General features: G+C 39.1%; 1 protein-coding gene across 8 annotated transcripts in view; it reads left to right on the forward strand.

Moving 5' to 3' along the window:
• Positions 1-14877, forward strand: part of LIMCH1 (LIM and calponin homology domains 1) — a 172636-nt gene that overhangs the window by 101095 nt on the left and 56664 nt on the right. For 6 of the 8 annotated variants that reach the window (XM_086891154.1, XM_086891157.1, XM_086891159.1 and 3 more), the window contains 5 exons: positions 1073-1103; positions 4101-4211; positions 8654-8849; positions 13149-13398; positions 14072-14344. In XM_086891154.1, the coding sequence (XP_086747280.1) occupies positions 1073-1103; positions 4101-4211; positions 8654-8849; positions 13149-13398; positions 14072-14344 (861 nt within the window). Of the gene's footprint in view, positions 1-1072; positions 1104-4100; positions 4212-7984; positions 8150-8653; positions 8850-13148; positions 13399-14071; positions 14345-14877 lie in introns of those variants that run through there. The other 2 variants (XM_086891160.1, XM_086891158.1) reach the window with 2 other exon arrangements.

Raw genomic sequence — 14877 nt, forward strand, 5'->3', positions numbered from 1 at the left:
TAAGGAATTTTTTGTGACTTTCCACTGTTATTTTACTAAGAAAAAAACCAGGACTGTTCTATTTTTCTTATTGTGTGGGTATTAGTGGACAAAATTTTGGCGTAAAAAGATGTCATCAGAAATACTTGGTTTACCATTGCCTATATTTAGGCTTTTGTTGTTCTAACAGATTTGAGTACATTTATTTTTGGTTTTGTCAGGTAGACTTTAATGCTGGAGTGGTCTTACTGTTACAGTAGAAGACAATTCCACTATGAACAATCAGGACACAATCTGTACTAAATCTCAAATAGTCTTACTTAGTTTTCAGCACCTAAATGTGATACATATTTCCTTCATTTTTTAATGCTTTCTTTGCTGGTTTTTGAAATGTTTATGTTTGCACAAACATTGTACCTTGTTGTTTTTAACATAAAACTGCCTCTTTTCCATGAACATAAGAGAAAAAATAAATTGAGAAGGGTAATGCCAATGCTCAGTCTGAGTGCTCAAGTATACCCTTAAAAAATAAATGTTTTCCACTGCACATTCTGTTTTAAATGGCAGGGTCTTTGTTGCTTCGTCCATTCACTTTGTTCTTTGTAATATTTGTTTCCACAGAAGCACCCACAATATTTCCTTAATGTTTGGTGATGCCTCTTGTGCTTGTTCAGTTGCTTCCAGAAACTCTATGGGTTGCAGAATCTCACTGCTGGATAACTGCAGAACGTATTTTAGCAGTGAGGACTTTTGTCTTCCTTTTTTAAGAAATCAGCAGCTCTGTTTAAAGGAAATATTTTGGCATTGTCCTACTTTACTGTGGGACCATTATAAACACATTTTCTTTTTGTACTTCCAGAATTCTAATTTAATGATTGAAATAATGGTGACAAAATACTCCCATGTTATGAATAAATGAATGTGTGAACTACATCTTCCTAGCTTTCATGTGTTTCCAGACAGCAGAAGCATTCGGCAGGCTTTTGTTAGGGAAACTGTGATCTGCTGCATACAGCCTCTTGGAAACTGTGTCTACTTTCTGATTTTTTTTAATTTTTTTTTTTTTTTCTTCTTTGTTTGTGTATGCAAACAGGAACGTTGACTGTAGTAGGAAGCTGAAAAATGTAAGTAGATCACTTGGAGTTTTTCTTTTTGTCTGGTCAATCCTGCTATTGGCCTGTTAAAGAATTATGTCAGTAAAAACTGAGTACACATGAGTATTGCTGAAAAGTCCTTCTGAACACAAACCTAACTGGGTTCTGCTGGAAATTTAGACAGAGCTGCTATGGTTAAGCAGCCTTATAATAGAAATAAAATGGAGACCATTTGTCTCTTCTTAGATACTCTTAGCTGAGTGATAAACAAAGTGATTTCTGTGCTGTCCAGTGAGGTGTTTGCTGGGAACAGTCTGATTTGATCATGAAGCCACACTTCTGTATCCCTTCACAAATATATAGGCATAGAGTACAGTTGCACAAAGCACTTAAAATGAACCAAAATGACTATTAAATTGGGATGCAAGGCCTAACTATCAGGTTTGCTAGCTTTCTCATTGTTCTTCCAAATAAATTAATGTTTCCCCAGAAAGACTATTTCTATTTAACTTCAGTTTCCTGTTAAACTAAGGGCAATGGTATTGGATCCTGGACTTGTTAACTAGAAAAGAAAATGTCTGAACTTTGCTGCTTGGTCTCAGTTTAAAGCCTAGCAAGCTGTCTGTCTGTCCTTAGTTAGCTGTAAACTGGTATAATTTTCATTTGGCTCATATCCCTATATCCTGATAGGAAATGTCAAGATCTTTTCTAATAACTTTGAAAGCCAGTAATTATAACTGCCATGACTGGAGGTAAATAAAACCCAAAACAACACCAAAACCACCCCCTCCCCCAAACTGTTTCATCCTGTCTTTCCCATCATCAGTAGAGTAGAATCTCCTTTACCCTGTAAAGAACTTTAGGGTAATAATTCAGCTTTGGTATTTTAACATTCTTTGTAGGCACTGACTAAACATCTTTGTACAGATGTATTGCTTTAAAGGTGAAGTTTCAGAAGTATTCTCCATAATGTGCTTGTAGGCAGTATATGCTTTCCAGGTGCATGATCCTGCAGCCTCAGCCAGCTGGAATTGCTTGCAAATGTGAAATTTTCTGCCTTTTTTTTTTTCAAATAAAGAAAGGAAAAATAGAGAAAATTATTAAATTTTAGCAGAAATAAATAAAAATACCAAAAATGCCATAACCTTTCTCAATGAACTGAATGGCAAAATAAATTGGAGAGTTTCCTGGTTGCTAGAAATATTGTTATTTGCAAATATTTTCATTTAACTTGAGAACGTATGTTGTAAGACTTTTTGCATTAAATTTGTCAAGTGGTGTTGGTTGAAGGAAAGCAGTTCAGATAAAGGTTGTTTCAAGACAAAAAAAATCAGTACTAGCAGCACCACCTCCTTTCATTCAGCACAGTAGTATTGATTTGGATGTAATTTTTTAAAAAAGAGAAAAGTTTTTTAACTTTATTTAAAATTTTAGTGATTTCATGACATGTCTACTACTTGTAAACTGAAAAAAAAATATAAACTACATTTGTATATAAAATACATATTTTACATTATGTACCACAGGGTTTTTTTAAAAAGCAGGTCTGTATGATGCTGTATCCTGTTCTAGCAGTGTCTCATCTGCAGTGCTGCTTAATTTTGGACATTACACTTAAATTAAAAATGAGGATGCTACAGCAAGTTGATAAGAAAAGTCTAGCATGTTGCTGAGGAGGAATGTGGATGCATGTTTTAGGGAAGAACATTCCGAGAGATGTTTGTTCCCACTGAAATCCCTCTTTGGGATTTTTGCTAGTCTTGTTTCCTTTAGTTCACTATATAGCACAAAATATATGGCCCTGTCCCACCAAAATATAAAATACAATATTTCAGTTTATGTACCTTTTTTTTTATGCAGCTAATGGCAACTATTATTTGTTATTATTTGCATCTCTTTTCCACATCAAAATATTTCCTCTTTGTTCTGCTGTTAAATATTTTGCAATGTCATGGAATATGCCAAAATAATGAGCATTAAATGAGGAAAAGCACGAAGTTCTGGGGTGATGGTCAGTCATTTTTAACCTGTGCAAAACACGGAATTGAGCTGCCTTTGATGAGCAGTTTCCAGCCCAAATAGCTGCTGCACAGGTATTATTAAAGACATTGCTCTAAGTGGAGACATATGTGGGTGCAGAAAAGGCTTTTCCCTGCATGGTATAAATGTCAGCATTTTTGGATGTATTGGATTTGACCATCCTAAGCATCTTAATTTCTCATTTTCTAAAACAAGTGCAGCACCAACAGTGTCAGGTCAGATATCTTTGCTATTTGCAAGAGCAGTTCTTGGTCTTTTTCCCCTTGCCAGTTTTGTAGGGATTTTTGAGTTACAGAGAGGTATCAAGTCAGAACTTGAATGAAATCACTAACTTTTAGTAGCCTGATAGAAATGACAAGATGCTCATGGCTTTTGATTAATCTTGGGCTAGGCAATTCTTAAACTAGCAGAAGCCTGGAAATAAATGTTCCTGTGTCATCTGGTCACTTACATTAAGGTGATTAAAAATGGAACTCCTTTTTCTGTCCTTGAAATAGACACATGTTAGAGATGCTTTTAGGCAGGCAGACATTCTTGGTACTTTCTTTATTGCCTTGGTCTTAATGGTTTTCATTAATGACTATGATAAGTAATATTAGTACTCTTTAGGGATTTTTTTGTATTGAATTTACAAACAAATATATTTGTGTGTGTCTTCTAGAAGTTTCAAATCTATTTATCTAGTTTTTCTACTCAGATCTATTTTTCTGTTTATTTTTCCATGCAGACATAACACTTTTATTATTTTTATTAAAAATACCAGGGAGACAATATATTAAGTTATATATTTTGTAGGACTGTTTACATTTTCATAGTTGCCTGATGCATTCATGTTTAACCTTTGACAGACACTCCCTTTCAGTTCTGATTTATAACAAAATCTTGCGCCACTGTGCAGTTTAGAAAAAATTAGGGATGTTGCAGGAAAGTAAATTTAGCTACAGGACTGTGTAGATGGCTTAAATTATTTCTTTTTAACTTCTGCAGGTATTAGTCACCATTTATTGGCTAGGGAAAGCAGCAAACAGCTGCACGTCATATAGTGGATCAACCCTGAACTTGAAGGAGTTTGAAGGCTTCCTGGCACAAATGAGAAAGGTATCTTTTTGTTATGTTTTGGGAATGGAAATTTACCTCAAAGTATTACTCTGATAAATAAACTGTTCCTTGCTAAGTATAAGAGAAAGGGGGCTGGAGTACAAATTCCTTAGTAAATCTCTACCTACATCAAAAATGTTTCTGATTTTACCCAATTCTGAAAACCGCTTTGGCAGCCAGCTTTGTGGTGGTATCAGTGATGCAGCAAATAATGTCAAATAGTGCTTTAGAATTGTCACTCTTTCATCTTAATTTCCATGTGTTTTGGTTTGAATGATTTCATTTGACACCAAGTTTCAACTAGAAGAGCTGAGATTCAAAAGTAATGTGGTAAACTCAAAAGAGAATTATTTTTTCTTCTTTAAAACAGTCTCATGGGCAGCTTTTTTGGTTTTGTGTTGCAACATAGAGCATCAAACCAAAGGATCTAAATAGAGCTGAAATGGAGGAGAAGGAGATAATGTTTCACCAAGGGCATAGTTAGGATAAATCTGTTTTTGCCAAGGCCTGAATTCTGGTTGAAGTCATATTTAGTGGTTTATGATGAGCTGATCCCTGTTGGAAGGGAAAAGCTGTGATTGCTGTAGAGTGGTTAGGGGATTTTTGGTTGAGCCTTCTAGCATGCCCTGAACCTTGACATCAGACACTTAACCTCATGGTTACTGCTAATGGTTAACATGGATAACCAAACCTGCCTTTCTTTGGGATGGAAGGGGCAAGGAGCGGGTGTGGAAGAAGACTGGCAGCACCATGTGCTGGCACGGGGTGTGTTGGACATACTGCTCAAGAAAGGCTGTGCAGATTCATTCTGCAGTCCACAAAGAGCCTCCTGCCTGCTATTCCCTCCCCACCTCAGGTAACAGCCGTGTCATCACAGCTTTGGGGACCATGGGGAGACTCAGGTCTTCAGTTCTCCTTGAGCTCTGTGCTGCTGCAGCTGTGCCAGCTGCAGCTCTTCATTCTGGGATCTCACAGGCCCAGCACCACGGGAGAGGAAGAAATGCTTGTCTGACTGACAGCAGCTCCCACCCCCTGGTGTGTCTGGAGAACCTTAACTAGATGGGTAAAATTCCTGTTTGTGAGCCCAGTTCCTCTGAACAGTTAAAGAGAACACCCAGCTTCTCTGGAGAAGTTTATTTTAGTCTTCATTTTAATGAACTGTGCTTATCACTTGGGACTTTGGCACTCATGAGAGATATGTCTGAGGCTAAGCAATAAGGAGATGAGTTGTTTACAAATAGAAGATAGGGGGAAGCAGCAGTTTGTACTCCAAAGGGTCTGAAAGGTGAAACAGACCCAAAAAAGCGGGCTAGTGCAGAAAAATTGCCAAAGTGCAGGTTGTCACAATGTTAGTGCTGCATGGTATCATGATTTATTTTTTAATGTTTAATTTCACACCACAAGGCAGAGCATTTTGGAGGTCCTATCTTGAGCCCTTTTATAGGATGAAATAGGCTAGGGACAAAAGGAAGCATTCTCCAGGGAGCTGGTGGTCATGAAGGGACTGGCTGGGCATTGCAGAGTGCTGCTAATTAAGGACAAAAGTAAGAGGCTGGTACTTGATTTGTTGCAAATGTTGGAGCTGGGAGAGGAGTAGAGGTCACATAAAAGCTGAAAGTTATATATGCCTTTAATGCATAAACAGAGCATTTTGCAGTCCTGAAAAGTCTGATTTAGGGTGATGCTGCTGTGAGGGCTGCTGGTGACTTCTTTTATCACATCCCTAGTCTTGTACCCCTGCAATATTTCCCACTGGCAGTTGTGGATTTGCATGTTGCTGCATTTGAAGAGGATTTGGTTGTAAAATATAACATGTTAATCATGCTGTGCAACACTCTGATGTTCTTTATAGCTGAGCTCGAGTGATGAAAAGACACTTTATCACATTCTCTGCTGGCTTTTTTTCCACAGAATTTAATAACTAAATCGACCATAAATTCAGTGTGGTTTAGTTTTTCTGTTGTAAATCCTCTCTACCCTCCTTTTTTAATAAGCAAATCAAAAGACAGCTCCGATGTAAGTTGTCTCGAACTCATCTTTTTCTACTTCTCATGCTGAAGGAGATATTAATTTCTAATTATATTCATGCTACTCTGTTTTTAATTTCATTAACTATTCGAGTACTCATTCTTCTTTACTTTTAAAATAGAAATTCCCAGTGACAAAATATCCATGGCTTTTTGGTTATATTCAGTGGGTGGAACTTCCTGGACAAATGCATCTTGTATTTGGCAATCTCACTTTTAACTGCCGCTCGGTGACATACTGTGTTTTTAATTAGATAATATGAAAGACTGATGTGCTGTTGTGTGTCATGCCGTGGTGTTATCAGTCCCACAGATAAGCACATTCCCACTGATAGCATTTGGGAGATGACGTTTGTCCGAGGCAGGACAAGTACCCGTCTGTGTGATGGCATTGTGTTGTGAGAGGGGCTTTGCCAAAGGGAAAGCTGTAAAGAACATGTTTACAGAAGTCTAGGATCCTGTCCTGGTGCCTGCCTCCTAATTCCTAGTGAGCAGCATGCAAAATTAACATAAACAGGCCATTGAAAGTAGGTTCTGCAGAACTCATTAGTTCACAATTGGACTGTTTTCAAACTCTGGAAGATAGTGAATGCGGGATGGGGCTTTTTGCCCGGTTGAAGTCCCTGTAGCTGCTGAGCAGTTCTGTGTCATTCAAATGCAGTAATTTAGGAAAATGGAAGTGTGCCTAAAGATTGAGAATAGCTGATTGGTATGAAGGGATGAGCGGATTTAAGGAATTTGGATTTTTTAAAAGATTTTTGGATCGTGTCACAAACGGGATTTTAATAGGATTTGTGGATTTTTTTCTTGGCTGTGTGTAATTCATGCAGATTTCAGGGAGACAGATTTTTGTTGTCTATTGTTTCTATCAGTATTTTTAGTTGACTAAACAGAACTGGGAAAGGAATTACATAGGATTTCTTACAACTTTTTTAGATGCATTTTATATTTATTTATTTTTAGAATATATTTTCACTTCTATTGACTGTGAGGTTACTTAATGGCATTACCACAGTTTAGCCTGGCCTTAGGTGACCTTTGCCGCTGCCCTTAATGTGGTATTTTGGCAGATTAGTGGTGAGTGGCACTAATTAGGCCTTCTTCCTGAAAAGTTTTCAGGGCGTTTGGTCTGATGTCTCAGTCCCTCTTGTTCAGCAGGGGGGTGTTGGTGTACTGCTGTGGGCTCTCCCCTCTCCATCACTTTTCCGGCAAACCCGCTTGTTTGTGGAGGCACAGCAGACTGTGATATTCCTGATTGATCTTCTCATTGGCAGTACCAGTGACGGGTAAAACCTTAGCAGTCAGGGACAGTGGGAGCCCTGCTCAATATAGCCATTGTGCTCCAGCTAGTGGTAAGCAGGGGGTGCTTCTTAATTAGGAATTAATATTCAAATTCTTCTGGGGGAAAAAAAAAAATCTCACATTCCAGCCTCTTTGGGTCACAAAATGTCAGTCTGATAATGGCACCCACATCTCTGACTTTACTTACTGTTGGGGGAGAAAAAACAGATTTATCTCTGAACAAACTTAGTTATTTTTGTTTTTTCTCAGTCTGTGTGATTGTAATTAATGTTAAGATACTCTCTAAAACAAGGGATTTATTATAATGCAAGGGTGAGGATGGCTTCTATTGACCTTTCCCTCTGCTGGAGTTTCAGTGTTTTAGTATGTGCTGCTTGCACTGGAAAGAATTTATAATCACAGGGCTGTCAAAGACAGCCATTGTTCTCCCTGCTCTGAACATGTGGGTCAGCTACAAGTGCTTTCATATCCCCCAGAGCCAGGAGCTGGCAAAGAGTAAAGAGCACAACTGAATTCTTCTGAGGCATCGGGAAAAGCATTTTGCATATTTTTCATTGCTGATTGCTTGAGAAAGACATCCCTCTTTCATAACAGGAATTTCTCTTCAAGGTAGACGGAGGCTGGGGCACACTGCTTTATTATTTTGCCGAGCTGAAGCAGCAACAACAAATTCTGTCTGCTGGGGTCCTGGCCAGATACAATAGATGGGCAAAGAGAGGCGGGGGGATCTTTTGGAAAGCAGCAAACTTAAACCTGATGCAGGCACGACGTTAAAGTTGTAATGCCTTTGGCTGTGCTATGGACTGTGGACGACAAGTCAAGTTTCAGGTTACTTTCACTTTTGATCAGTTTATTAACTGGTCCGTTGGAACTTTTTCCCAGTTCATTGTGCTAATCTTACGAGTGTAGTTTCTTCTTAAACAGCATAAAACTGGGTTGTTGCAAGCTTGCACTTTGTTTTGGAGGGAAGAACGGGCAAAAACCAAGGAAACCCTTTTTTGGGGAGGAGACTTTTAGTATTTGGGAAGATGCTTTGTTTTCTGATGTGTAACACATCTCACGAGTATGTCAGTGCGTTCTGTATGAAGAGGTTCCTGCTGTATTTCCATGTAGGAAACAGAGGATATTGAGAGCCCCAAGCGCAGCATTCGTGACAGCGGCTATATAGACTGCTGGGACTCGGAGCGCAGTGATTCCCTCTCCCCGCCTCGCCACGGCAGAGATGATTCCTTTGACAGCCTGGACTCCTTTGGCTCCCGCTCGCAGCAGACACCGTCTCCAGATGTAGTGCTCAGAGGGAGCAGTGATGGTAAGTACCAGTCACAGTACGGCACATGCATGACATTGTGGCACAGAAGTAACGCTTCTGGAATAAATGTGCCATACAGAAGCTGCACACAGCCTCTGAATCGGGAAAATCCCGTGGGAGAACTTCTCTGCAAATGCTGATCTGTGCTCCCTGAGGTGTAGATGACTTTGCCAACAGCTTACCTGAAGTTTGTCTCGAGATATTGTAGCATTGGGAAATGAGTTACATCATTGCAGTGTACTTTTATGATGGGAAAAGTGCTTTTCTGGGTTTTGGTGTAAGCGGATGCTATGCAGATTCATTTTTACTTGCAAACTAGGCTGAAGCAAGGAATAAAATTACAGGAACAGGGTGTAGTGAATTGCAGGGAATAAAATGTTTGCTTATGTAAATGCAGGGCAGATGAATGACATGGGAATATCTTGAGAGTGTCTGATACTTGACAGAGTTTTGAAGTCTGATGTACAGCACTTTATCAAATATTATATATGTTTTTATGGCATATAGAAAACTGAGTAAATTAATAACTCCCAGCATCAGAGTTTTGTGTGTCTCGTCTGTGAGAGGACAGGCAGCTCAAGGCATACAGAAGAGCTGCTGCTGCTTCTCTGCCATTCTTTTCTGATTGAAAAGGTTCTCAGAGGCTTGTAACCACAGCATGCTGGATGAAGAAGGATTTGCATGCTCCAAGGTATGGAGCATGCACTTAGGTTACTTGTCATGATCAGGATTCTGGTTTAGGACAAAAGGATGCATGATGGAGGCTCTTTCTGTGCAATTACATTCCTACAGATGAATAAGTCAAACTTCATCATCAGATGAAGTTATGTTGCACACATGAATCACTTTTCCTTAGTAATATTGTTTATTTAATTTTAAAAGACAGGAAGACTTTTTGGTAGGAACCAGATGTTCATACTGCTTTTGGCAGTGTGAAAGAAACTGGTGCTAATCATAACCGGACACATGAGAAATTTCCTGAGGTGATGGGGAACTCCTTAGAACTGGAAAGCTGGCAGGGAGAGCTGGTATCACAGTAAAATTGTGAAAGAGCTCTGAGAAAACCAGAGCTAAGATCTGTTCTGCTGTTCTAAGTGGCCTGTGGTGTTTGGGCTCTTACTGGTTAGCTATCCAGAGCCAGCTACTGGGGCTGATTACCTGAAACAGCCTCCTGACCCCTCAGACACTAAGCAGAGCACAGACTCCACATTATAAAACATTTTTCTGCCTTCTCAAATGAGACAAGCATGGTGTAAGCAAATAGAAACACATGTCCCAGTTGAAAAGTGTTGCTCTGTCCTGGGTGCTCAAGGGATGTCCAGTGTCCCTGCTTACTGGGTGGTGGGCAGCCAGTTACATATGTCCTGTAGATGCTTCCTGTCAACTTCTGCTGTATTATCAGATGTTAGAAAGGTTTTGTGATTGTCTGCCACAGATTGTTTGCTAAGACATATTATCTTGTCACATTCCTGAGTCTGCAACAAACACAAAATAAGATGAAAGCACACAAAACTTGTTCTGAAAAATTAGTCTTTAACCAGGGTGCGTGCAGATGCTGTGTGCACGTGTACAACTTGTCCAGCCAATACTTTCTAATGTGTCCTGTTTTCCCTGCTTACTACTGCCATAACTTCACAGCTGTCTCCTCCAACAGTTGCAGGTGAGGTGTAACTTGGCTGACCTCTTTTATGTTGAACCTCTTCCTGTGGTCCCAGCAGGCCGGTGTTTTACTCAGCTGGGAGAAGTTTTTGAGAGAAACAGTATATTGGACTCGATGATCTTAGAGGTCTTTTCCAACCTAAACAATTCTGTGATTCTATATGCAAAGTTGGATGTAGGAAAACATTTTGCTTTCATTACTCTTTTCTCCATTCAAATAGGAGCTTTATAAACCAAATAATATTATTGTGAACTAAAGCTATGATTCCTTCCACTCCTAGGGAAGAAAAAAGCCCGAATGGATGTTATTTAAGTGACTCTAAGGTGATTAGGTGGAAGCAGTAAGTAATACTGCCTTCACAAATGCCATCTGTGATTAGTCTCACCATTGAGGAACTGCTCTGGTGTCCCATGTAGAGCCTGCCCCTTAGCAAAAAAATAAAACCAGTGGTAGAGTAGAACAGTTATTTAAAACATAGTAGAATTGCAGAGGCTGAACTGCCTATGGAGTTACCAATGAAAAAAATCCTCTGCTTGGCCAGCAGTTGTGCATGGATCCTTTTAAGAAGGATCTTTGCATGTCTATAGTGTGTAATTGCATATTACTAGTTGTGGAAACTGCTGCTGTTTCTACTTGGAAATGCAGAACAACAAATTTAAGGTTATAAATGTAGAGCATAGCTGCATCTTCTATTCGGTCCTTTGGCTTCAAGTATTTTTTTTTTCCAAATTTGAACTGAAAATAATTTCATGAGTAAGATATGAATAATTAAAGAATCTCTTTTTCTTTGAAGTGCTTAGCTTGGGGATGCTGGTAGGCACATCAGTAATGAGGGAGAGGAATGTGTTCTAATTCCTCTGCCACTCTGGTTTTCTATTTCAGCATTTCTGTCTGCCAGTTCAAGACTGGTTTTCATGTGTCACAAAAATAGACACCAGAGCAAAGTCAAAAACAATCATAATAGCAAATAATAGTAAGGGATCTTTTTCTTGTGTTTTACTTAGTCTGTGCTCTGCTCTGTCTAATGACACTATAGCCCTTCAAACCTCAGTTATTCTCAGACACCCATGATTCTGTGATGGTATCTCCACTTTTTATTTAGAAATAGATTTGGGGTACCAATTGTGGCACTAATTTCCATAAAATGATAACAAAAATAGTTCAAGCAAAAGATTATTGACAAAAAAGTGAATTGTGATTTTTGTCTAACACTCATTTCCATTGTGTCATGTCTTTTCCTACTTTTCCTTTTCTTCATCCCTCTCCAAGCAAATAATGAATAACTCAATCTACTGCAAAAGCTCTTTGCAAATAACATTCCTAGCATATTTTGACCTCTTTTTCTTCCCCCACTTTGAATTATACACAAGCTACTTGTGATTTTTATGACTTAATTGTTTTCAGTTGTTCAGTATGTAGCACAGTGAATTAGCTATTAATTTACTAGTTTTTGAATTAACAAGAGGATGCCACCTGAGTGGCTTCCCTTCACCCTAAAAAGGAGGACACTTAATTGCATATGCAAGTGCTGAAAAGGGGCCAAGGACCAGAGACATCCAGCTCTACAAAGCTTGGAGAATATACAAATACTGATGGGACAAATGGCTGAACACACTCCATTTTACTCTTCAAACCAGGGCCCGTGATAAGGTTACACTGCTGGGAGAAAACTATTTGTATAACTTCTTTGTGAATTATTTTAAAGGGCTCATGATGGTGCAGGGAATCTAGTGAATGTCTATGAAGTGGCTTCCAAAATGGGTATGAGAGCAGTTCCACACTGCAAATGCTCTTTAGGGTCTTTCTCCTACAATTTGGGAGTCTCAAGTCAGAAATTTGCCTAATTTTCAGTGTCTTAAATGGGTTAAAATATCAGGAAGATTTGTTCATTTGAACACCAGCTCTGTTAACCTCATATCTTATTCTCTCCAACTCTTGATTTTTCTCTGCCACTTTATTTCTTCGCTGTAGTTATCTAATATCCGAATCCTGAGATCACTTCCCTCTCTCCTTGCACCTTTCCATCTGGGAACCAAATCTCTGTCAATTTTGCAGTGTGCTAGATTGATTGGCTAGGCAACCAGTGAGACTGGAGAGAGACCATCGAGCCTTCTGGTTCACAGCAGCTGCTGCTATTCTCAGGTTTTGACCAAAGCTGATGCTGTCTGTGTTCAAACTGCTGTGTTAATGTGTCTGTAGAAATCTCCACATACTCCTGCCATTCTGTAGCTGCACAACATGGAACCCTTCTTTGCTTGTGCTTGAGCTAGGCACATACTAGTCTAGGTTCAGGACTGTTAATCAGGTCAGACATGTCTTTGTGTACAGCTAGGGGTCATCTGGGCTTTAGGTAAACTTCTGTCCTATGTGATTGACAAGTCTGGCTTAGTTTTAACCTAAGATTTTTTGATGTGGCCTGTGGTTGAAGATGAATTTTTCAGGGAATGATGGAAAAAAGTTTACTGTCTGTTAGATGTTATCCCTACATAACAGTGATCAATTTTAAAGTAAAAATGCAGGTAAAAGTGGCTAAATGTAATTTTTGGTGGTGCCTTCTCTGATTTATAGTTTAAAAATAACCAAAACAGCGGAATGAAGTGGATGAAAATAAAAATAATATTTTTCTCCTTCCTCACTAGGGAGAGGAAGTGACTCGGAAACTGACCTGCCACACAGAAAGATGCCAGATGTGAAAAAAGATGATATGTTGGCGAGGCGGACCTCACACGGTGAACCTAAATCAGCTGTGCCTTTTAACCAGTACCTCCCAAACAAGAGTAACCAGACTTTCTATGTACCTGCCCCGCTTCGGAAAAAGAAAGCTGAACGGGAGGAATACCGTAAGAGCTGGAGCACAGCGACTTCACCTCTAGGAGACAGACCTTTCAGGTAAGATTGGCCTGTCCACCTTCTCCTTTCCTCAGTGATGATGCTTTAACACTGGCTCAGTTTTCATTCTTTTCACAAGGTGTATGATGCTGTAATGAATATGTTGCTGGTGTGGTACTGATACTTATCAGTTTTTAGCAACTGGTGAAGCTAGTAAAAAAGCAACAAGAGGAAAATCATTGTTGTGATGTCATTATTTACCCTACAGTGCAATGTACAGCTTGTGTTTGACAAGATGTTGGTTAATGTAAGTAACGTGGATGTTGACTCAAACCCAAGGCTGGAAAAAACTGTTCTGGACAATCTGTTTCAGTTCTCAAGACAATTACTGACAAATGATACTGAAAAGTAATGTTTTATATATTTAATCAAAATAGATAATATTTTGCTTTTTTTGGTTTTTTTTTTTGTAAAATGAATTTATTTTTATGTTGTATTTAATACACCAGTATGGTTTATATAGCTGTGACCCTGCGTGTGACTCTGCATGTTGGTTTTGTCAACTAACACTTTTGATTTGGACTAAGAAGCAACTTCCTTTAAAGAGCATTATTATCTTCCCTGATTATTCACCGGAACTCATCCTCTGGCATCTTGATTTCAGCAAAATGTGCTTATAAGTGTATATGTTTTAGGCACAGCCTTCATTAAACTACCTTGTATAATTCAATAGCAAACCCCACCCTGAAACCATAGAAGAAGAACTGAATGAAACATCAGGACTGTGTGAAAAGGAGAAAGTGGGCTCCGTGGCTCCTGAAGCAAGCTCCCTTAAAAATCAGTTAGGTGTGAGTCAAAGTGAAGAAAACTCCACAGACCAGCCTCCTTCATGTAGCGCAAAGGAAGCATCAGCACCAAAGGGGAAAGATGTGGAGGAGATCAGAAAGTTAAGAAGACTTGAACAAGCTGGTATTAAGGTCATGTCAGCAGCCCAGCGCTACGGCAGGTTAGCCCATTGGTGTGGGAAATTGTGCACGCTTCACAGTTTTAGGATTGGCTGAAGTGTGGGCTTCCTAGATCTGCTACGATTTCACATCTCCTAACAAAAATCCAGTCTGCTAAGCACTCACCATTGCTAGTGAAGGTCTTGGTCTGAAAAAGCTTGTGATGTGGCAGCTGTGGATTGCAGAATTGTATGATGCTAACTGCATTTGTGTTGAGAAATTGTATTGTCTTACAGCATAATGTAAACAGGCTCCAGAAAAACTACTACACAGACTACTTGTCACCTTCCTCTTAATGCTTTCATGTATTTAATAAAAATATGTAGAAATCTACATTAAAAATGCCTAGTCTAGGTAAAAGTTTCAGAAATTTGCATTACTTGTTGCTGGTGAGATGGTTTAGTTTACTGAACCACACTTTTTATGTGGTTGATATTTCTAGCTGTGTTAATATATGATACATTTATTTTTAATGGCAGGAACTATAAAAGCACAGTGCTTGTTAACACATGTACCAGTTAAAGTGGAGGCATAG

This window comes from Cyanistes caeruleus, chromosome 5, assembly GCF_971803275.1.
Source record: "Cyanistes caeruleus chromosome 5, bCyaCae1.hap1.1, whole genome shotgun sequence".
NCBI lineage: Eukaryota > Metazoa > Chordata > Aves > Passeriformes > Paridae > Cyanistes > Cyanistes caeruleus.